The 24,824-nt window shown below is 40.2% G+C and overlaps 1 protein-coding gene across 4 annotated transcripts; it reads left to right on the top strand.

Annotated features, from left to right (window-relative positions):
• Positions 1–1,730: 1,730 nt before the first annotated feature.
• On the top strand, positions 1,731–18,596 carry RNF14 (ring finger protein 14). 4 transcript variants are annotated; one of them, XM_032844230.1, is made up of 9 exons: positions 1,731–2,071; positions 4,062–4,237; positions 6,030–6,199; positions 7,248–7,399; positions 10,120–10,647; positions 11,311–11,539; positions 14,147–14,319; positions 15,310–15,440; positions 16,996–18,596. In XM_032844230.1, exons 3-9 carry the CDS (start codon positions 6,046–6,048, stop codon positions 17,051–17,053), a joined length of 1,425 nt encoding a protein of 474 aa, XP_032700121.1. In that variant the 5' UTR covers positions 1,731–2,071; positions 4,062–4,237; positions 6,030–6,045; the 3' UTR covers positions 17,054–18,596. The 4 variants fall into 4 exon arrangements, with proteins under 4 accessions (XP_032700121.1, XP_032700122.1, XP_032700124.1 ...); XM_032844231.1 differs by lacking the exons at positions 1,731–2,071; positions 4,062–4,237 and adding an exon at positions 6,582–6,748 and having other exon boundaries at positions 6,085–6,199; XM_032844233.1 differs by lacking the exons at positions 1,731–2,071; positions 4,062–4,237; positions 7,248–7,399 and adding an exon at positions 6,582–6,748 and having other exon boundaries at positions 6,085–6,199.
• Positions 18,597–24,824: the final 6,228 nt, after the last annotated feature.

The raw sequence follows: 24,824 nt of genomic DNA, 5'->3' as shown, positions 1-24,824 counted from the left end.
TGTTTCTGGTTTGGGTATGATCTGTGACAGTATAGAAAATTAGGAGTGATTATTTACATCTCAAAAGTTTTCCCTCTGTGGAAGTCAGGTAAGCACCTTCAATGCCCTGATTCACCCACTTGGTTTTCTTCTCTCCTGGGTGCAGGACGAGCTACATAATTTGTGGAACCCAGTGCAAAATGAAAATGGAGAGCTTCCTGTTGGAAAATTAAGAATTTCAAGATGGCTATAGGAGAGCATTAGACCAAGAGCAGTTTTCAGCTCTCTTGGGTATACACCTAGGAGTAGAATTGCTGTGTCTTACTGCAACTCTATGTTTAACCTTTTGAGGAACTGTCAAACTGTGTTCCAGAGCAGCTACACCATTTTATGTTCCCAGAAATGTATGAGTGTTCCAATTTCTCCCAGTCTCATCAATACTTGTTATTATGTGTCTTTTTATTATAGCCATCCTAGTGAGTGTGGTTTCTCCTTGTGGTTTTGATGTGCTTTTCCCTGATGGCTAATGATGTTGAGTGTCTTTTCATGTGCTTCTGGACCATTTGTATATCTTCTTTGGAGAAATGTCTATTCAGAGCCTTTGCCCATGCTGCAACATGGCTAAAACTTTAAAACATTTAAAGTTGGGTTTTTTTGGTCTTTTTTATTGTTGAATTACAGGAGTTCTTTATATATCCTAAATATTAGATAGATGATTTGCAAATATTCCTATTCTGTAGGTTGTCTTTTCACTTTCTTGATAGTGCATTTGAAGCACAAACGTTTTGAATTGTGTTGAGTTCAATTTATCTATTTCTTTTTATTTTGCTTGTGCTTTTGGTTTCTTATCTAAGAAACTGTTGCCTAATCCAAATTCATGAAGATTTACTCCCACATTTTCTTCTAAGAGTTTAACAGTTTTAGCTCTTACATTTAGGTCTTTGATCCATTTTGAGTTAATTTATACATACAATGTAGGGTAGAGGGCATGCAATTTTAACTCCCGCTCTGCCTCAATATGCTCAATATGCCTCAATATGCTCAATAATCATTTACCCTTTGGTAAGTTCCTGAACATCCCTACGTTTCAATTTCCTCACTAATAAAGTGGAAATAACAAATAGTACCTAAAATCTTAAGGTTACGGTGAAGATAAAGAGAAAATGTACATAAAGCACTTAGCAAAGTCCTTGAAGCATCCTAACCGCTCCATAAACGTGGTAGTTATTACTGTTATAATATGAACAATGGGTAAATGCTTTCATAGAGGAGGTACAATAAAGATGGGCAGCATCTCTGAGAAAGAAATTGGGATGCGGGAGGCTTGCTTAGTCTACCTGAAGGAGCAGGTGTGGGATTGTTACCGGAGTGTCTGTTTTGGATAGACCACTGCCTTTCGTTCACCTCTTGGGACTGGCAAAAATTTTAATACCCGGGCCCATTCCAGAACTACGGCAAGGAGCCCCCGGGGCACAAAATCTGCATATATGTCAACTTGTCCAGAAGCACACTTAATTTCCAGGCGGGGGTGCGGAGGTGGTGACGCAGATCGCGCCGGCAGCGCCGCCTTTAGCCTTCAGGGGGCGGACGAGGGCCCGGGGCGGTCATGGCGGCTGCGCAAAGCCCTCCCTTCGCCGGGCCTCCCCAGCCGGATCCGCCGGGCTCAGCTGACAGCTCCAAACACGGAAGAGGCGGTACCGAGCGCTGGTTGAGCCGGGCGTCCGTAGGCCGGCGCGGCGGTGGTGGTGAGGAGACCAGGGCTAGGGCGGAGGGCGGAACTTTCGGGCCCGGAACAGCGGGGTGGCCGGAAGGTACGGTGTGGACCGCGCTCCGGGCGCGTGAGGCCGAGAAGAGCGGCCGGGCCGGGACTGCACAGTGGGCCCGAGCCCCCGAAATCCCGGACGGGGCGTCCCCAGCCGGGGCCGGCTGACATCCCACCCACCCCCGGGCGCTCCGAGGAGGTAGGGGAAGGTCCAGGCCCTGCTGGTTGGGGACACCTGCGGCCGGCTCCCACCTCCCACGTTCGTACAGCGCCCTCTGTGTCCAAGGGCTAGGGCCGGTGGCGAGGCTGGGGCTTGCTCCCTGGTTGTAGGTGAGTCGTACAGACAACGACTCAGCACGCCTGGTGGTGCCTTGGCGGCGTGGTGATTCCGGAGCCAGGGCTGACCCCAGCTCTGCAGTTTGCACGGTGTGGCCTGGGAGAATGAGTAGGATTTTCCCCAGGCCGAAGGGAAACCCGGCGGAGGAGGGCTTCCCTCCATGGTGTAGCGGCCTCCCGTTTGCCAAGGCTAATATTAAACTTGCTGTTCATCTCTCATCTGATGGCGCTGGGGTTTATTCTAGTTCCTGGGTTCCAGATGAAGAAACAGAGTGGTCTGAACCCAGATTTAGTTATCTACTAGCGGTGTAACCTTGGGCCCTTAAGGGACTTAAACGGTCATTTTTCTCATTTGTGTAAAGGAAGCAGTAAGAGGACTTGCTTCATGGAGTTGTGGGAATCTAACAGGAGGTAATGCATTTAAAGGGCTTAGCACAATGCCTGATAAACGCTTAAGAGCCCAATAAGTGTTACTTTTCTTGGTGTTATTGTGAATCCTGCTACTAGTGGGATGTGACAGAGCGGTCACTCAACCTTAAGGTTCTGGTCCCCAGTTTCACCACACTGCATCTCACACCCGTTCAGTTACACTTTTTTCCCCAGTGCCAGACACAGGGCACTACTAGATGGCGAGGACAACACACAGATGGAAAAGATCTGATATTTGCCCTTAAGGAGCTAATGCAGTCTGTTGATACAAGTTCAGAAACTACGATAGTGCCAAGGGTTGATGTGGTAATGTGGGAAAGTTATAGTAAAAAAATGTTGGCTGGATCTTTAGAGACTTGACATGTAATTGGAACATTTTTACATAGAATAGGGGCTTGGATGTGGCTCTTGAGAGCTGAGTGGATAAAATGAAACTGTGGGTCTGCCTTGTGAGTTAAGGGACTGGGACCAGGTGGCAGCTTTAGATGGTGGGGTCTGGTGGGATAGGTTATGAGGAGCTGTTTATGGGAGCCACTGTTTGGAGTAGAGCTTCTCAATCCTAGCTGCACTTAATCACCTGGAAAGGTTAGATAACTACTAATGCTGATTTAATTGCTGTAGAATATGGCCTGGGTATTGAAAGAACACAGTTCTCCAGGTGATTCTAATGTGCAGACAAGATGGAGAACACTAACCTAAAACCAGAATCATTATAAATTCATCTTTCACCTTATTTATAAATGTTCAAACAGAAACGTAATTATGTTATCACCACACACTATGTCTGGTAAAATTGTTTAAGATTAAATAAGATAATGTGAAAGGACCTAATACAACATACAGAAGGTGCTCAGTAAATGTAAATTGATTCTGAATTTCATTCTTATTTGGGAGTCACATCCTGAGAATCTGGTTTAAAAATTACTGCTTCATATAATATTTTTGCACATAACTTCATGGTGTTCTTAGGTTTCTCTGTAACCACCCTCTCCTTCCCTCTTACTCCTAGTTAAGAAGTCTGGCTCTAAAACTTCCAGAATTGAACTTAAAAGTGTGTGTGTGTGTGCATGCATGTGCACGCTTTTGTTGTTTTGTTTTAAATATCTTGCTGTCATGGTTAAATTGACCTAATGTTGAGTGTCCCTAGCAGGAGTAATTCATTAGTAGGTGAGAGGAAAAACTGGAGGGGGATAGAAATGAAGAAAGAGGAGAAGCTGAAGAGGAAAGAAGAAACAAAAACAAAAACAAACCCAAGAAGATGTTTAGATGCTTTTTATGGGACTTAGTGCGCTCATGTCACATATGACCTTGGTATTCCACCTTGACTCCTCCCAGGGCTGAAGGCAGTCAGATAAGGCTTGTCTCCTCGCTGGGGACGTGCAAATACCCCTTTAACCACATGGCTCAGTTAGGCTCTCCTAGAGAAAGTAATATGCAGCTGTAGATTGGCATCGACTATGTTAGGATGTGTTTGACTTAAATGGTAATAACAGAAATTCAGAATTTAAATTTGGAGAGTGTCTTAACACCATCTTTTGTATTTTTTTTTCTGCAGATGGCAGGATTTCTATGGTATATCTAGTATGAGTTCCAGATCTTGGCCTTTTATCCAACTTCAACAGTCTCATCTCCACCTTCTGGAGGATAAATGGGATTTGCATAAATTCCAAATTCTGAACTGAAAAACAGACTGCATTGCTAATATCCTTTTCTTCTGGTTGTTATCAACAGGTACCAACTCACCTCAACTGGAACATGTCACTGTATTCTGTTTGGGGTAGGAATGCTGCTTAAGTAGAACCAAGATCATCTTCTGGCAAAAAAATATTTTTTGAAAACAGAGTCATTTTAAATGAACTTGTTCAGGTTTTGTAGTGTTACTTTTTATAATATCCTAATTTTTTGGTTGTGTACATTTCAATTAAAAAATTTTTTTAGTTGAGAGGGCACATATTTGCAAATCCAGTTATAGTCCAACATTTTAATTGACGGAATGGTAATTTTTTATTGTTGCCTTAATAAAGTAATTTCCTTAGATTCTCATTACACATTTTTCCACATATACATTACCTGAAATTGTGCATCTTTCAATTGATGCACTTAAAAAGCCTCGATTTTACATTGTAATTGTAGTATATTTTCATTCTTAGTTTTGCCTAAAATAATGGTGAATCTTATACTTGTTGTGACAGAGGGTTGTACTTGAAAAATTTAGTGTTCCTTTGCTGGCCTCTAAGTTATCTAACCTCTCCTATAGTATCTGTCTCTGTAACGTTCTTTACAACAGGGTGTTCTCAACTGGGAGCAGTCCCTCTGCTGCACCCCTGGGGGGGGCACGCTGTTGGCATCTAGTAGGTTGAAGCCAGGGATGTTGGTACATCCTGTAGGGCACAGGACAGCTTCCCACCACAAAGAATTACTTGTTCCAAAGTGTTAGTAGTACTGAGGTTGAGAAAACCTGCTGTAGAGATTTCTGTGCATTTAAAAAATCTGTTGATTTTTAGGAAGTGTATCACATATACTTTAATCTTTCTGTGAGCAAGGCACTTTGCTTGTTTTGGGTGGCAAGTCAAAATAATTTGTGATTTGTTCTTTTTTTTTAAGATTTATTTTAGAGAGAGAGAGAGCTTGAGCAGGAGGGGCAGAGGGTGAGGGAGGGAGAAACTCAAGCTGACTCCATGCTGACATTGGACCTGATGCGGGGCTCAGTCCCACAATCCTGGGATCACCTCCTGACCTAAAACGAAGAATCAGAAGCTTAACCAACTGTGCCACCCAGGTGCCCTAATGATTTGTCCTTTTAAAAATTTTTTTTTTAATTCATGCTTTCCCCCCCCAAATCAGTGATACCTATAACTGATGAAGTCGGCAATTAGAAGCACCACAACTGGGGCACCTGGGTGCTTCAGTGGGTTAAGCCTCTGCCTTCGTCTCAGGTCATGATCCCAGGGTCCTGGGGTCAAGCTCCACATCAGGCTCTCTGCTCAGCAGGGAGCCTGCTTCTCCCTCTCTATCTACCTGCCTCTCTGCCTACTTGTGATTTCCCTCTCTGTCAAATAAATAAATAAATCTTTAAAAAAAAAAAAAAGCACCACAACCATCATTTTTGAAAAAGCTGTTACTATTGAGGCATCTGGTGGCTCAGTCGTTAAGCGGCTACCCTCAGCTCTTGTCATGATCCCAGGGTCCTGGGATCCAGCCCCGCATTGGGCTACCTGCTCAGCAGGGAGCGTGCTTCTCCCTCTCCCACTCCCCCTGCTTGTGTTCCCTCTCTCTCTGTGTCTCTCTCTGTCAAATAAATAAATAAAATCTCAGAAAAAAAATATACTGTTTAAAAAAGAAAAGCTGTTATTATTGCAAAGTTACTAGAATATTAGATATCTCTTATCATTTCTAGTTGAGCAGAAAAGTGAGAATATTGATTCTTTGCAGTTGTTGGTGAGGAACTTTACTTTTTTTTTTTTCTTTGGTGCCAAACTCTATGCCTTTTCTGTTCTTAACTAATTGGAATAATTGTCTTCAGCTTCTCAGAAAATTAAATGTCGTCAGAAGATCGAGAAGCTCAGGAGGATGAATTGCTGGCCCTGGCGAGTATTTATGATGGAGATGAATTTAGAAAAGCAGAGTCTGTCCAAGGTGGAGAAACCAGGATCTATTTGGACTTGCCACAAAATTTCAAGATATTTGTGAGCGGTTAGTTAATAATATTCTCTTAAACAGATTTTTCTAAATAAAGGTTATTCTCAATTTCTTAGTGTACCCTAAATTATTTGCCATCTTGTGTTTATAGGCATTAGTAGTAAATGATAGTATTACAGATTGAACGCTTAATTCTCTTTTAGTTGGAAATTGGACAGAGGGTAAATAGTTCTCAAGTTGATTCACCTTTTGACCACTGAATTGGGATATTATCCTACATATTTCGTGTGTTCTAATCTTCTAGCTAGCAGTTTATCAGCTATGAGTCATTGGCTGTTAAATAGGGATAATAAAAGAGAAAATGACATAATGTATGTGAAAATGCGTGGAAAGCTTTAAAGTACGGTGGTGGTTGTTAATATTATTTGGTTTCCAGAATCATTTCAACTACCATAAACCTGTGACATATGCTGTTACTCTGTGACCTTTTGCTTCAGAAAAAAAAAAACAAAAAAACTGCTGCTTTTGATAGAAACGTTCACAGAAGACTTTGGTGCACACTTTCTCAAAAAGTTTCTACTATAAAGGCATTGAGTAAAGAAAGTAAGTGTGATAATTTAAAATGAAACTTTGATTGTGAGAGTGTTGTGTGCTGTATCTTGCCCTCGAGCCTGAGATCATTGTATTGGCACAAATTCTCCCAGCTATGATTCATGGATAGTTGGCACGTGCTGCTCTAAGTAGGTCATGGCTCTTAATAGAAATAAACATCCTTTTCTCTAGAATGTCTGTAATCATCTATTGTAAAACAACAACAAAAGAAAACATTATATATTACTTGCTTTCAGTTAGTGTTAGGAATTTGTACTCAAGTATATGAGATAATAAGTTATGTGCCTTCATTAGAAATTTCATGGTGCTTACTAGATTTCTCAAGAGCTTACAAGATTTTTTTTTTTTAAGGTGGTGGCTACGATAGAAAATGCTTTGGGGGAGGGTCTTTATCCCCTCAACTAAAGCATTAGTCTTGAGCACCGCTCAACAGTGATGGACACTCAAGTGTTGACCAACTGATTCTTTCTAATCTTTGTTTTTGGTTCAGGCAATTCAAATGAGTGTCTCCAGAATGGTGGCTTTGAATACACCATTTGCTTTCTGCCTCCACTTGTGCTGAACTTTGAACTGCCACCAGATTATCCATCCTCCTCCCCACCTTCATTCACACTTAGTGGCAAATGGCTGTCACCAACTCAGGTTAGACCCGAAACTTAATTTCTCCTATCCATTTTTAGAAACTTAAAAAACCATCTTTAATTGAAGACTACCTTGATGATCTTGATTCAGTGCATGAAGAACAAATGGCTTTGATTTTGTAATTTTTTCCCCTTGGCTTCATGAATCCTAATGTTAATGAATTGAAAATGTTGGGTATTTTAGAAAGGAATGGCAATGATTAGAATGACTAATCATTTTGAATTGCAGTAAGAATAATTTTTAATCAAGTATATATATATTTTTTCTGTATCTTGCTATTTACCCATTTAATCTGCATTGTAATAGAGACAATAAGGTCCTCCTCGTTTTCCTTAGATGTTGGTATTACTTTTTTTCCTAGTTTCTTATCTAGTCCTTAAATAAAAGATTTAACTGTAATTAGGAGGACTAAAATTGAGCTGATGTACTTAGAATAAACACATTTCCTAAGTAAACATAGTAAGTGCTTTTATTTTTAGAGATCTGTGTAGTAATGACAAATAATTGTTGACTGGTCTGCCATGGATATAAATGCACACAAATAGAAATGTGTATGATTCCTACATCTCCTCTCTCATGAACCTCGTATTGTGAAATCTTCATTTCCTCCAGCTTACATATCCTTTTCTAGTAACAACCTTGGCTCTTGATTGAGATGTAAATATGACTTGAAGCTAATATAAAGTACTCTGGATAGATAATGGATCAATAGCAGCTACTTTTCTAGAAGTCGTGATGAAGATTGATAGGCTGATGTATATTGAGACAAAAGCTGTCAGAATTACTTGACCTCAAGGAACAGCTTGTCAGTTTCTCCCTTTTGATCCATGAGTTTTCATTCCACCCCACGGACCAGTCTAATCTTTCAGATGAGAATGCTTTTGTAAAATTGAGCTTATGATTTAAAAGCAATTTTAAAAAAGGGTAATACATTTCGAATAAAAAAGGAATATTACCTAACGTCCTGATATCTGTGCCAGAGGCAATATATGCAAGACAGTGGATAATTTGCCCAAGAATATCAAGGCTGTTTGACATTTAGATCACAGAGAGTTGACTGAATAGATACCGATAATCTCATTCCTCCAGAGAGCTCAGGATAACTTCATATCCATGCATATGTGCACATGCGTACACACAGGTAGGAAACAAGGACGGATTCAGTGAGTGTGTGGTTGCAGTTTCAGATTCCAGCCAAGTAGCATCTACTTTTTCTGCTGGCTTTTGGAAGTGTGGGGAGAGGAGAGTTGTTCAGTATTTAATGTGTTACAGCTGAAATTACAACAGGATTCTCTATCAAATAAATTCTTGTGCATCTGATTGATGTTTTAATTGGTCTCATATCCCTTCTTGGTTCAATTCTTGTTGTTTGCTGGGCCCTGATTCCTTGTGATTGTGAATCTCACCTGTTGATAGAGAATTTGACACATGGTCCTGGCTTTCCCTGGATTGGTTGGTACAGAGAAGGGAAGTGAGTTTAGCCTCATAGTATTTTCCATTATGTTTCTCCCACTATATGTACAAAAACACAGTCTCTCTTACTCTTTTCCTCTCTCAGTTCCCCCCACCTCACATTTATGTGCATCCCAGCTGCCTCTTTTGAGAAGGAACTGGAAAAGAAAAGAGGATGAAGGAGAATGTCTTCTTCATTGGATTTGGTGGCTCAAATAGCACTCAGAGCTCCCCTTTTAGTATTTATTACATTTTACACATTTCAGCAGGTTTCTCAGAAGTATGATTGATCTTAGAAGCATATTCATGTAAATGTGAAAAAGCATTTTGCATGGTATTTAACATAATAAGTTTTCAAGTTCAGGAAGTGTTTATGTTTGTGCCTATGGAGGGTTTAGTGAATGGCATCACGTAGAACAAGGAATAGAAAATGTGGTCCTTTTTCACTTGTTATTTAAATTTACACAATTTGTCTGCATCTGGAAGGCTTATTTTTTGTGTTTGGCTAAAAAGAAAAGCTGCTTATAATTCCTGAGCTCTACTTACTAATATTCTACATTTCTAATGGAAAATCCTCTTACATTTCCCTTTCAGATTGAACAAACCACCTTTAAAGAGGAAGAGTCAAAGTAGTTTAAACTTTGGTTGCTTAGCTTAGGAAGTGTGAAACCACGTTGAGGGCTTATAATCATGTCCAGGTTCCATATCAGTCTGTCTCCCTCCATTAATCAGGATCTCGTGTAAGCCCAGATTGCTTAGTTAAAACCGGCTTATAAACCTAACGAGGCTTCTGAGGTTGGATTCTGTTAGTGATTCTTTCCCATGAGTTGACTTTTTGATGGGACTGAAAAAGTTAGAATTAATAACTTGGATGATATTTTTACACTGCTCTCCTTCTAACCATTATGCAGGGTACCTACAGGATAAGGACCCCAGAGGAATAGAAGTAGTGCATTTTAGAGTTCCATCTCGTTCTCTTACATGAGATATGTAGCAATACTAAAACAAATACAGACAAGATCCTCCATTTCAGTGGCTCATACGTAAACCTGTAGTCTTGCCATTTCTCTCGTTTTCAGCTTCTTTTAGCTTCTGACTATGTGTTCTGCTGTGACTCACGTTGTTGAATAGTGTAAGTGCTCCACTAAGATCGTGTTAGGAATTGTAAGGGCTTAACTCAGAAGTTAAAAAGATTTCAAGAGAAATGAGGAGTTGACAGTATCCTCATCTTCCCACACTCACCAGCACCCTCCTGTGCTCTCTCCTAGCTCTCTGCTCTCTGCAAGCACTTAGACAACCTGTGGGAAGAACACCGTGGCAGCGTGGTCCTGTTTGCTTGGATGCAGTTTCTTAAGGAAGAGACACTAGCATACCTGAATATTGTCTCTCCTTTTGAGCTCAAGATGGGTTCTCAGAAAAAGGTGCAGAGAAGGACGGCTCAGGCCTCTCCCAGCACGGAGCTAGAGTTTGGAGGAGCTGCTGGATCAGATGCAGAGCAAGAGGAGGCTGTGGATGAGAGAGCCGTGCAGGATGTGGAATCCTTGTCGAGTCTCATCCAGGAAATCTTGGACTTTGATCAAGCTCAGCAGATAAAATGCTTTAACAGTAAATTGTTCCTGTGCAATATCTGTTTCTGTGAGAAGCTGGGGAGTGAATGCATGTACTTCTTGGAATGTAGGCATGTGTACTGCAAAGCCTGTCTAAAGGACTACTTTGAAATACAGATCAGAGATGGCCAAGTTCAGTGCCTCAACTGCCCAGAACCCAAGTGCCCTTCCGTGGCCACTCCTGGTCAGGTAATCCTCTACTCTGCTGAGAGCTGCCTCCTGATTCTCTTTTCACCAAGGGGGGCATCTTCTCAGGAACTTCCTTGATGGGGCTCCTCTGGGCAGGCTGCGGCCTTGGAGCCAGGTGCAAGTTGTTTCAATGTATCCGTCAAGAATGCCTTGATCTTACTCAACTTACTCAGCTGTTGAAGTGAATGCTAAATGCTTCCTCTGCTGGCCTGGGCTAGTTCTTGGCAATTCTTGGCAGGGATGAGTGTCAGAAAAGTAATTATAAAGCATTTTGGTGATTTACTTTATCTGCTGGGATCCCATCAACCTTGCATAATCACTAGCCTCCCTCTGTGTGAGGCTGAGATCCGAAGGGCACATTCCTTGGCATGGTTAACAGAAACAGGGACAGCATCCTTGCTTTGACTTTTTTTTTTTTTTAAATCAACTTTATTAACCCATAAATGTACCCATTTAAAGTGTATGGTTTACTTAGCTTTGACACGTGTAAACCCATGTAGCCCGCATCTCAGTCAGGGTATAGACTTGGCCACATTCGGTTTGATTTTGAAGTAAGAGTTTGAGTTTGTGTGCGTCTAGTTAGCACCAGCATTTTAAGGATCGCCTCAGAATCAGAACTGGTTGGGAAATCCTCACATGTATGTACTTTCTATTTCCCTTCAGGTCAAAGAGCTAGTGGACACAGAGTTATTTGCCCGTTACGACCGTCTTCTCCTCCAGTCCACCTTGGACCTGATGGCAGATGTGGTGTACTGCCCCCGCCCGTGCTGCCAGCTGCCTGTGATGCAGGAGCCTGGCTGCACCATGGGCATCTGCTCCAGTTGCAATTTTGCCTTCTGTACCTTGTGCAGATTGACTTACCACGGGGTCTCTCCATGTAAGGTGACTGCAGGTGAGTTGTAACTATGTGAACGCGATACTCCTGTCCTCTGCACGCACGCACACACACACACATACCCCACCCCAAGAAAAAGCTTAAACACTTACACACACACACACACACACACACACACACACTGCCCCAAGAAAAAGCTTAAACACTTGAATCGTGCGATTTGGAAGTGTTTGTCTAACAGATACTTTTTTGTTTCAGTTACTATCCTAGGCTCTGGAGATACGGGAGTGACCAAATACCCTCATGGAACTTAAATTTTAATGGCGGAGACAGGCAAACAAAATAACAAGATTAGATGGTCATAAGAGCTATGGAGGAAAAAAAAATGGGGACAGGATATGAAATGTTGTGATGGGGAAGTGGCTTAGGATTTTACTTAGGGAAGTAAAGGGGGAAGACCTCAGTGGTAAAGTGGTTTCAATAAAGACGTGGAGGAACTAAGGAAACAAGCCATGGAGATAGCTTGGGGGAGGGGGTGACATGACAAAGAAGGAATGGCAAGGTAATTTCTATCTAGGAACCTGGGATAATGCTGCTCCTACTTGGCCAGTGCAGACCATCTTAGCTGTCACTCTTGTTTCCATGGCATGTATGCCTGATTAGTCATCAAGTTCTTTATCATTGGGTCAAGAAAAGCCTCAGAATCTTCCTTCACCCTCAGGGCTTCAGAAAGCCACCATTTATTGAAGCAGGCACAGGAGGTGAAATCCGTTCATAACTCTGATCTAAATAAGGATTGAGAAATCAGGCCTCTGACCTCAGTTTTACTGCACTTTGATAGCTTAGTCTTCTTACACTAACGGGGTAATGATAATAGCTATTTCATAGGGTTGTTTTAAGGTTCAAATAAACTATCTAGTGCTTACTCAGAGCTCATATCCTTGTTACACTGATTTGTGACAAGAGAAATAAAGAAATGGAGAGACAGGGCTAGAAAGTTGCAGCGATTTCACAGTAATTTTATGTGTGAACTAATAAAAATTAAGCTTATGTTTCTTGTCTTTTTAGAATTTTTCTAATAATTCATTTGATTGTATTTTGCAGAAGTTTTGGTCTTTGACAGAGTGGTGGGGGAAAAACTGGTCCTTCACCATGGATAGTTTGAGAACAAAGGGCTTATCTGTGGAAAATGCAAAATGGTAACCATTAATGCCATTATTACGATGGTTGCTAATTGTTCCCATTAGCAGAGTGTTATTACCTCCAACAAAGTGACCCTAAGAGGAGAACAACTAGATTATTCCAGTTGCCTAGAGCAGAGTTTTGTAGTGGGTATGGTCAAATGGGGTGGAGAATTCACCAGAGTAAAATAGAAGTTTTTGCTTTAGACTTATATAACCTTACCCTTGAGAAGCTGAAGTACGTCTCACGTGTTTCATAGCATTTATGGAAGAAATCAAAGAAGCTTGGGGGCTTCAGCAAGATTCAGACTTGCTTTCTATATCTATATCTGTATATATATATGTACATATTAGATACTATATAAAGTATATGAAATACTAACAATATTTTGAGAACGCTAGAGCAGTAATCTTTGTCCTTAAGAAGTCTGGAGACACAAACATGCTTTGAATTTTTAGAGCGATAAAAATGACAGGATAAAAAGGTACATGTCTGCTCCATCTAAGTAGAGGTGATGGAACCATGGGAGTGCACCGTGCAAAGAAATCTTCCGCAGAAGATCCACAGCGTAAAAAGGGAGTCAGACATCTAAGTAATACAAGGAGAGTAAACTAATAAAATAACTAGGACAGTGTTGAGAGAGGTCTTCAATTAATGGTGTTGAAAAATTAAGTTGACAGAATGTGAACAAAAGCCTCTGTCCACAAGTAAAGCCCTTGAGAATGGCTGCCCATTCCGTCTGAGTTAAGCGGTGGAACAGTGCCGTGAGATTGAAGAATATCAGGGTAAAGGTTTACAGGAGGAACTTGGCAGTACCTGTGGGTGGCAAATTTTAGTCACTGATTTTTTTTTTTTTTTTATCTACAGAACTGAACAGTCTTTGCTCTTGAGCCAAAGATGCTTTTGTTTATTTGGTAGGGCTTGTTATTGTCATATGATGAATGATGCGGACTTTGTGGAGAATCAGTGTCTCTTTCCACCTTTGTGTCTTTTAGCTAAGTCAGTTTTAAACTGTGTGCTACTAGTTGCACAAACGTGCCAGTATTAATAAGTCAGAACCAACAAAAAAGATGACCTCTTATTTTGATACCTTGCCCAAGTCCAACTTCTCTAGCTGGAGCATTCTTTTATGTTCTTTGTCATTCGTACATGTGTCATTTTTACCTACTTACAACCTAAATATCCCTTCTGGATTCTGTAATGAGTGTTTTAATTGAGTTGTATCCATCTCATAAGTTTTTAATAACTAAATATTATGCCATTAAGTGGCTCTTTCCCATGTGGTTATTCCTTTGGACATTTAATTTGTTTGCCTTTGTTATATGCATCTCCATGCATGTAACTGTACTTTGGATTATTTTCTCATGATTAAAGTTCCAGTAATAGCATTACTGAATAATCAAGGGTTATGACCACTTTTTAATGGTTTTTAGTCAGCTTTGCATAGTTGTAGAAAAGTTAATTTTCCATTTCACTTTCCAGAGAAATTAATGGACTTGCGAAATGAGTACCTGCAAGCAGATGAGGCCAATAAAAGATTTTTGGAACAGAGGTATGGTAAGAGGGTGATTCAGAAGGCACTGGAAGAGATGGAAAGTAAGGAATGGCTAGAAAAGAACTCAAAGAGCTGCCCATGCTGTGGGACTCCCATAGAGGTAAAGCTTTGGGCCCGACTTGGCAGACACACTTAACGAGCTTGTTATGATTGCCTTAAGAAGCCTATTAATTTTATGACTAAGAAAACCCATTTATTAAACCTACTTACTTGTACAATGCAAATTCACTACCAAATATTGTTATTGATCTTAAATGCAGGTAGACTTACCTTTTTAAAATGCTTTCATAGAGTGAAAATTGTTCTCACATTGTATCCATAACAAAATTGAGTGGGTTATGAGGAAGGCCTAGTAGAGCTACAATTAACTCTTAATTCATTTACATGATTTAAAAAAAAAATCAAGCCTGACTTCTTAGAACTGTTCATCCTGGAATTTAACACACCTACTTAAGTATAAATTTAGGAAATGCAGACATTTTCCTATTAATCTGAGCCAAAATAGACATTTTAAATCTATTGATTCTTGACAAAATCGTAATATGTTTGAAAGTCGGAATTTATCTTTGGTTTTGATTTTCCTATTCTAGTCTGTTGTATCTGAACTGGACCTGATGGTGATTCCCCATTTACTCTATTAAGGAAACTGGCATTTAACTACATCAGACGTGTTTCAACCCCATGTTACAGTGGAGTACTTGATACTAAGTGTTCACCTAGATTTGTGTAAAAAGTTTAAAGTCACACATACTAAATCCAAATATTTTAATAGTAGTTTACACGTTCAGCTTATACATGTTTGGTTTGTGTCTACTGTTTATCAGAAAAGATTTGGGGGAAATATCTAGTTGTAATTTGCTAAATATTTATAAATATGTAATAGCTAAATATGCTAAATATTTTCTGTATTTTACTTGTAAAGCAACAGAGAAAGGCATTTAATAGTTACAGTGTGTTCCTGGATAGCTCAAGCCTGCATGGGGATAAAGGAGATGACTTAGAGAAAGTATGTACTCAGTCTTATTGGCTTGTGCTTTTCTCTTTTGCTTTTATAGCCTTGATACTATTCTCTTTCTGTCTTTTCCATCAGAAACTAGATGGATGTAACAAGATGACATGTACTGGCTGTATGCAGTATTTCTGCTGGATTTGCATGGGTTCTCTCTCTAGAGCAAACCCTTATAAACATTTCACCGATCCTGCTTCCCCGTGTTTTAACCGGTATGTATACACCATCCCCTGCTCTCAGCAGCAGTTTTTGGTACTTCATTTGTAGGCCACTTTGCTTAAAGAGTTCTCTTACATATTTTCTCACAATATAGTCTTTTACATTTTCTTGAAAGTGAATTTATGACCAAAAATACGCTGTCCGGAAATTTTCTTTTTTATCCTCCTCAAGTTTTTATAGTGAAAATTTTCAAACATACAGAAGAGGTGAAAGTTGAAAGAGTATGATTAGTAGGATACTGTCTAGCAAAATGAACAAGTGATAATATTTTGCCATATTTGTTTTCTAATACATGATCCTAAGTTGGAGATAGGGTGCTTTCTCTCTAAATACTCTACATTGTCTCCTAAGATAAGAATAATTCTTCTATAGAACAATACTTACATTTAACAACGATGGCATACTGTCATTTAATAAACATGTTTTAAAACTTCTTAGTTATCCCTAAAAAAATCTTTTGAAGCTGTTTTACTGAGCCAGGATATAATCAAGTTCAAACATATTACTTGGTTCTATCTCTTCAGTCTCTTAATATAGAAGAGTTTTGCCTGCCTTTTTTTTGTATGTGTTGAGGGGAATGTTGACATTTGAGAGAGTCCAGACCACTTGTCCTGTGGAGAACATCTTACTTTCTAGAGTTTTGCCTGTCACTGTTGTCTTTTAGTTTCTCTGTCCTATTTCCTGTAAATTGGAAGTCAGATCTGCACTGAGTTTGAATAGATTTTGAGTAACATTTTTGATAAGACTACTTCCTGAGGGATGATGTGTACTTCATATCAAGTCACATTAGGTCCATAATGTCAGGCTGTCCTGCATTATTAGTATGCTGCTCAGTTCTATTGTTGGCTCCATTGTAAATTTAAGTTTTCTTTTCTGTTGTCAATAAGTAATCTCTGGGGTGATTTCTTGGCACAGTGTGAATATCCTGTTTTTCAGAGGCTCTGATTTCAGCATCCGTTGATGACCTTTGTGAAGAGGCATCTCTCTAGTATCTACAGTCATTGGTGTTACTAAATTATAAGAGAAGTTGAAGAAACAAGCTCTGTCCATGAACCATTGTAAATCTAGTGTTGAAAATTGCATACATTTTAGGTAACATAGGGAAGGAAAACAAGTTGGCAGCTATAAAACGTTATACCAGTGGAGCGTTCAAGGACAATGAAGCAGAGAGTAGAGTGATTCACATGTAATAGAATTATGGTGGTTTGGAAGAGTCCCCCTTCTAGATTGCCTGACTTCCCCAATCCTGGCTTAATTCCATTTACTCTGTACGTTGAGTATCAGTTTTTTGATTCCCATTTCCAATTATTGTTAATCCTTGGCGCTAGAGAGTTGGTCTGGATCTGAAAAGGGCTATTCCTGTAAGCTTCAAGACAGCTTGTTCAGAGGGAGGCGTATTTCAGCCTTCCCTAGTGTAGTGATTAAAGGAAGGAAAAAATACACAAAGATGTTTTCAGAAGAGTACAGAAAGTAATTTTGAGAGAAGGAAAGAGATGATAATGAGTTTTTCCCATGTACCTACAAATATGCCTTATTTTATGGTTCCAGGTTGTTCCATGCTGTGGATGTTAATGGAGATATTTGGGAAGATGAGATTGAAGACTAGTTAACTCCTACCCAAGATAAGGAAGTGGAATGGTTTGCCCTAATCTTTTGTCGAGTACACAAAATAACTTTGCAGGATATTTAGGGTACCGTTAATTCACTCTTCCTTTATAGAAGATGTGGAAGAACAAGGTTTCTATTTTCGTGTGGTACTACTGACTAAGGCACATTCTTCTGTTTTTCAGTGTAACATAAAGAAAATTATAAGCCAAAGGTTCAGAAAATGAAAACTAGAGAATATTAAATACTACAGTGTGCCCGAAGCTCTGAATAGTTAAAAAGTAAATATTTATTTTCATCCCCAAGCTTTAGGTGAGGAGAGGAGTAAAGGGTTAAACTTATAGACCTTTTTATCTGAAAGCATCCCTCTGAGGCATTATGTGCAAGTCCCCTCAGTACTATGCCTCAGAACTGGGGTGGGTAGAAAGAAGCCTTATTAAAATTGTACTGAGAGCCTGATCTCATTAACTCCGTGTTACATTCCTTTGAACCTATGTTCTGCCAAGTTAGTTTTCTTCGGAGGAAGCCCTTTACTCTGTAACTGATTGGATGGCTCAGCGTCATTTTGATCTACTGCTTCTCAGAAATTTATAGATAATTTTAAAAATATTTTTTATGCCATGAACACTGTGGGTCACCTGGTATTTATTAGTGGTGTGCAGTCTACTGGTTTTGAGCCAAGTCTAGAATTTAATGATCCTGGCCCAGAAGAATGTCAGTCCCATTCAACTCTTCTGGACCATAGAGCCCAGATTCAAAATGACTTGTCTTTGCTACCTTTTGTTTATCCTTCTCTTCCTTCACTTTGACCCTACCTTCCATCAGTAAGGACGATTTTAATATTAACTCCAGCGTCTCATATTTTTATTTCTGCTGGTGTAAGAGAAAGCCTAATATATTCCCAAGCTGAACAAGCTGTACTTTCCTTAATTACCTCCATTTTGAACTCCATACTATTGTAGTTCCAGTCCTCATTTTCTGGATTCTTTTTAAAGGTCTTCTCTAATGAGCTACGGAAATTTGGCTTCCTATCCTTTTTTGTAACAACACTGTTTGGGGCGATAATTTTAATTCCTAGATCCCTGTTTCTGGGTTCTGATGGCTTTTTGAAAAATTGTCTTTCCTTATGGTTTGGTGAATGGCTTGGTAGCAAAATAAGATTTTTTTGAAAAAGAGGACAGAGGGATCCAGCTGCAGCTGTGAACATGTTCTTTTTCCCCAAATTGTCATTGAAAACTGGGGAGTCACTTTCAACCATTTGTGTGTGTGTATATCCAGAGTCAGCAAGGACTGTTTCTGGATTGTCAGTGAGGCTGCTTAATCTTAAAATAAAAGTAATTTAAAAATTGTCTTATAATTAGAGCAGAGTTCCTGCTATTCTGTCTCCAAGGCAACTGATCACATTTAAAAAAAACTGTATAGCATGTAACACATGTTCTTAAAGTGAGCAGAAAAAATTCATGGAATAGCACCTCCTCTCTTAACCAGACTCGTGACAGAACTTAGGTTTTAGTGCCCATATTTTGTTTGAACCCTATGGTTCATGAGCTTTCATTTTGCACATTTTATATAAGAACTAAAGTTAAATAATAGAAATGGAAATTAAAATAATTATACAGTATACACCTAAGAAGAGTGGCTTCATGATTGAATAGGAATTCAGGGGAGGTTTTTTTAGTAGGAGCCACTCAGAAGCTCCTCGGTTCACGGACTGGTCGGTATTTGCTAGAGGTTATTTTATTTTAGTCTTTTGCACATTGTGTTGATGATATAGTGGAAGTAGGACAGGAAGCTTCATCGTGAAGTTTTGCAAAAGAAATGGGAGGTTCCTCTTTCTTCATGATTTTAAAAAACAGAGCAAGTGGTCAGTCTCAGACTTGTTTGTTCATCTGAATGTTTCATCCTTTTTTCCTTAGATACAAACCCGGCAATTTTAACAAGGACAGTAGGGTTTGTAAGGTCTTAATTTTGAGGTATGAGTTATGGGGTAGTTTTAAGGTGGTGTAGGTTGGGGTAGAATATTTTTTGTCTCTGAGTAAAATGAAAAATTGGGATAACCCCCTGAATGCCCTATGAAATAGCTGGAAGGTTGGCAGATCAAGAAACTATATGATAGAACAAAACAAATTACACCTTGTTTAATTTCATGAAGGCCTGTTTTGTTGTGTTTTGTTTTTTTTTTAAAACAAGTGGGCCAAGATTTGTCCTACATTAACAACAAACCTTCATGTGTGCTTTTGGTGAGAGCGAGAGCCAAGGATCCCTGTCCGGACTGCCAGTTCATCATGCTCAAAGTTATAGTTTGAAGAGGTCCCATCTCTTGATTTAAATAAAAGTTTTGAGTCTAGAACAGATAGATGAAAATAAGCTACTAAATAACTTTTAAAGCCAAAAAAGAAGTTTTGTGACTTTTTAAGCTTGTGATTGAACTGACTTAAGGGCCCGCTTTTGTCAGTTGAATTGCATCTTTTCCCATTCATTTTTTTAAGTTAACATTTTTAGAAGTTTCGGATTGACAGAAAAATTGCAGAGGTAGTACACTGTTCCCATATATTCCATGTTCCTATTACTGGCATCTTCTGTTGGTATAGTACATTTGTCACAGTAATGAACAAATATTGGTACATTGTTCGTAATAAGTCCATACTTGATTCAGATTTCCCTAGCTTTTTCCTGTTGATCTTGAGCTGTTCTCAGGTTCCATCCAGAATGCCGCATATTAGGTTTTGTCATGGTGTCTTCTTAGACTCCTCTTAGCTAGCACATTATACCATCTATTTTTATTATTAGTACAACTTAAATATCCCTTAGATCTTAATGTACCTTGATTGGTCAGACCCTGAAAACCTTTTCTTGGAGACTGATGACCTAATCCTAGCAGGGTCAGCAAATCACTGAATTTTTTTTTCTTTATGTCTTTTGGTGGCTTTAAATCAGTTATTTCTGCAGACACTTCACTTAAGTCTTTGTATGGAGTTTTAGTGCATGTACCTGTTATGGTCATTTTCCTACTCAGCTTCACGAGGAAATCATCAAACTGGATTCCAGGTTTTTTGTTGTTGTTTTTTAAAAGATTGTATTTTTAAGTAATCTCTGCACCCAGCATGGAGTTCAAACTCAGAACCCTGAGATCAAGAGTTGCATGTTCCACTGACTGAGCCAGCCAGGCGCCCCTCACCTGGATAAGTTGATTAGACTTGCGGGTCATCTGGACCCACAGGTCTCTGCCCTGGCGTGAGAGGATAAGCTTGCAATCTCAGCTATGTACTGAATCCAGTGAGTGAGCATCGAGTGGACATCTCTTGCTAAAGGAGATGTATAATGGAGAAAACACTTGGCAGCCCTTGGCTAGACTGATAGCAATCTCAGTGAGGCCTTTTTTTTTCTTTTTTTTTTTTAGTTTATTTACTTAAGTAATCTCTGCACCCGGTGTGGGGCTCAGACTCGTGACCCCTAAGACCAAGAGCCACCCGCTCTTCCAGCTGAGCCAACGAGGCACCACAGCAAGGTCATTTTTTAGTAGCAGAGGTTCTAGTTTACATTAGAAATCCCTTAATATACTTAATTTTTATTTTATTTACTTATTTGTTTAGATGAAGAAAAAAGTAGAGTTAATTAGTTGGGATAATCATTACACCATTCATTCACCAACAATTTGGAAGGAATTTTTAGAGATCCCAGGGAGTATTAACTTTGTCATAAGCATGACCTGCAGGTGGCAGCAGTTCCCATGTTATAAAAATGCAGTAACTAAGACCATAGTACTTTATTAAAGAAACAGGTTTCTTTAGGGGATTTTAGTTTTCCTCCTTGTGTTCCATTATAGTCCTCTATACATACTAGTAGCTAGAATGGCATCTAGTGAGACCATCGAGGGAGAAATAGCAGTATTAACAAAAAAATATAAGACCAGTTAAAACTACATTTGAACCATATAGTTGGCATTGTGTTGTTACATAGAAAGTGTCAGTCCTGATAGTAGCACTTGTCTCCATCCACTGAAGGAAGCAAATTAAGTTCTCTCTGACGCCCCTAAGTATGACGGATGTGGTACCCGCTGATCCTGGTAAAAATAGCCAGATAGTCTGCTCCCTGAACTTGGGCTCAATAAAAAAATTGGCCAGCAAACCAGGCTGAGGCTTTGTGGTCAGAGAGCTGGCTTCAAGATGTTCTCACCAATGTTAGTGATAATTATCAACTTGCAGCATTCATGGATAATTACCCAGGTCAGCTAAAGGTTTACCACTCTCAAGAATTCGCATAACTTTTCTGAGCCAGAGGGCACTTTGGAGAGGATAGTGCATGTTGAGAACATAGTGAAATTCTGATGTAAATACAAAGTCAGCATAGTTACTTCTTTTCTTTGCTTGGCTCTTTTTTCCCCCTCCTTCATTGAATCAACAAACTAAATTAAACTAGTATTAATGCAACGTCAGTGCATAGGAATTTGAAAGATGATGGAGTGTCATACTTTCATTCCCGTTCCATTTCTTGCAGCCTTTAGCGTTTCCAAGTATTCATTCACTTCCTTAACAAATATTAATTGCACACCTCATGACGGGCCTTACTGTTTTTCCGGGTGCTGAGAATGTAGCAGTGAGTAATATAAACATGAATCTCTCCCCTTATACAACTTAAATTCTGGTGGAAAGAGACAGACACTAAGGAGATGACAGGGATTATCACCAGTGAAGTGCTATGGAGAGAAGTTGGGAGACGCCATAGGGAGTTAGGCAAGACAGAGTGATGTTGGAATTTTCAAGAAGGTAGAAGACTTCTTCAAGATAGCACTTGGACAAAGGCTTGGCAGTACCAGGCGGGCACCTGGAGAAGACAGTCTGGATAGAGAGTGTGGCAAGGGCCCTTGGAGTGACAGCATGTTGGAGGGCTCTGGGCACAGCACGGGAGCCAGTGAAGAGCTGAAGTGGACCGAGGAAGAGAGAGTAGTAAGAGGTGGGGTAGGAGAGAAGAGCGAGAAGTGAGATGGCGGAGGTCGACTGCTTGACTTGAGCTTCTACTCTGAGATGGGAGCTTTTCGAGGGCTTTGAGCCAGAAGTGTGATAGGGTGTTAGGTTTTAGGAGAGTGTGTGAGCAAGGGTAGGAACAACCAGTTAAGAGACTTCTGCAGTAACTCAGGTGATAAGTACATGTGGCTTGGAGCCAGCACTTGGAATCCTGATAAGTGGTCAGATTCTGTACTTACCTTGAAGATGAAACTTCAAGGATTCACTAATAGATTGCATGTAGCAAGGAGAAAGTAGGCATCAGAGTTGATTTCTAGCTCCTTTTGTCTCAGTAGTTGAGACAGGAAAAGCTATAGGTGGCAGAGATTTGCTGGTTAAGATCAGGAATTTATTTGTGGATAGATGAGTTTGAGATGCCTGGTAAGGATCTCAGTGGAGATGTTGTGTAGGCAGTTGGGTATTATAGTCTGGAATTGAAGAGAGTCTCAGCCTGAAGATGGAAATACGGGAGTCAGTGTATAGATGGTATGTGAAATCATGAGACTGGATGAAATTACCAAGAGAGTGAGTAGTATGGGAGGAAGAGGTCCAAAGCCTGAGTCTTGGAGCCCCTTTCTCAAATGCCACGAGTTCAGGGTGATGTGAAGGACCCAACAGAGAAGACAGCGACTGGCCAATAAGGTTAGAAAATTGGAGTGTGATGTCCTGGAAGCCAGGTCAAGTGGGAAGGAAGGAGTGGTCAGCTGTCAAGTAATAGGAGCTCTAAGTGTTGACTTAGTGATGCGTGTGATCATTGGTGACTTTGACAAGTGTCAAAGTGACAAGGGAGGTGAAAACCTGGAGTATGTTTGGGAAAGAATGAGGTATGCTCACAATAAGATAAAATGCTAACCAAACTGAAAATCAACTTTTCTTTGATCCATCAAAGAATGGAGATCACAGGGCAAACCACCACAAAAACTAAAGAAAAAAGAAAATGCAGAAAATACAGATCAGTTCACCTAAAGGAGAAGCTGCTGGAGCCAGTTATCAGGATTGAAGCAAATTACTGGGGGCTGAATGTGGACTCACTTGAGAGTTTAAAACTCCTGGGAGTTATGGTAAGCAGTCCCCCACACTTTGGTGGGTTTTACCTCCAGAAGTTTCCCCAGGCTCTCAATGTGAAGATGGCAGAAAAATCCCCTCCTGCAAGGTGGAGGGCGAGAGGAGCCATTTCAAAATAAACCCATGGCTTTGTTTCCATGGCAGAAGGCTGCATTCAAGGAAAACTGCTTTGCAAGAGTCTTCTCTGACCTTGGAGAAAGGCAGTTGGATGTCTTAAGCCCCCTCTAGCCTTTGTGTCTCACGTTAAAAAAAAAAAAGGCTAAGACAGTTCTGAAGGTCTTGGCCGAGGGACTTCAGCTCACTAAAAAAAGACAAAACAGATTTAATCATAAGATACAGAATAATTCTCCTTAATACCACACCATCAGTAGGGCTCCAGTATTATAACAATGGATTACAGCTTTTGAGAAAGCTGCAAGATGCATACTCTATTTCAAGGAGTTTCTGGGGAAACCCAAACACAGAAAGGGAAGACAAAAACAAGGACACCAAAGGAAATCGAAACCTCTGACATAGGAGACATTTAACACAGCCTAGCTGCTAGTCGTGTAAACATAAAACCTCACACTCAAGGCCCATTGACCTCAGTTCCTGTTACCCAAGATATATCACGTCCAGCCACCAATAGAAAGTATACAAGGATGCTAAGACGCAGGGGAAAAAAGGCTGCTGAAACAAAGCAGACATCAGAACCAGACTCAGATATGGCAGAGGTTTTAGTTCAGGCTGGGAATTGAAAGTAACCATGATCAACATGCTGAGGTCTCTTGATGGAAAAAGCGGACAACGTTTAGGAACCGAAGGGTACTGTACACAAAAGAGAGAAACTCCAACAATAAAAAAAAATGCTAAAAACAAAAACAAGAGAAACAAATGCCTTTGAGGGGCTCATCTGTCGTCTCAAAACACCTAAGGAAAGACCCAGCGAGCTTGAAAATATGTCAAGAAAAATGTTGCGAACTGAAATCTGAAGAGAAAAAAAAATAGTTTTTTAAAACATATGGAATATCCAAGAACTGTGAGACCATTACAGAGGTATGACATAGGCATAATGGGAATACCAGAAGAGAGTGGGGGAGGGAGAAGAGAGCCCCAGTAGAGGTAACTCCAGAGGCTTTGCAATAAATGGGATCAGAGAATAAGGCTATGATAGGAGGGGGCAAATGGGGTGAAGAATTGTGTTTTTAGGGGCTCCTGGGTGGCTCCATCTGTTAAGCACCCAACTCGATTTAGGCTCAGGTCATGATCTCAGGGTCATGAGATCGAGCCGTGTTGGGCTCTGTGCTGGGTATGGAGCTGCCTTAAGATTCTCTCCCCCTCCATGCCCAACCCCCAGTCTTGTGCATGCTTAATCTCTCAAAAAAAAAAAAAAAAGTTTTGTTTTTAAGGCTGGCTTTGGTTGCTGCAGGTTGGCAAGCATCTTGCTGGAACAATGCCCTCAGGGAGGCAAGAGAAGGTGGGGTCTAGCGCACAAGTGGAGGGACTAGACAAAGAACAAATCATAGGAAGAAGGCAAAGCCTGAACGCAGGGCTCGTAGGTGAGTGTGTGTGATGGTGAAGCTTGTGGAAGTTTTTTTCCTGATTGCTTCCATTTTCAAGGTCGTAGCTGAGAGAAAAGCTGGGAGAAGAGCGGGTGGAGGTTTGAGGCCTTATGAATTAGTCTTAGAAGAGACTGAACAAACGAGGTGGGGGGAGTATAATGTG

This window comes from Lontra canadensis, unplaced genomic scaffold, assembly GCF_010015895.1.
Source record: "Lontra canadensis isolate GAN:19392208 unplaced genomic scaffold, GSC_riverotter_1.0 scaffold149, whole genome shotgun sequence".
In the NCBI taxonomy this organism is placed as follows: domain Eukaryota; kingdom Metazoa; phylum Chordata; class Mammalia; order Carnivora; family Mustelidae; genus Lontra; species Lontra canadensis.
The sequence above is the reverse complement of the archived record's forward strand: the minus strand, read 5'-3'. Positions and strand labels throughout refer to the sequence as shown.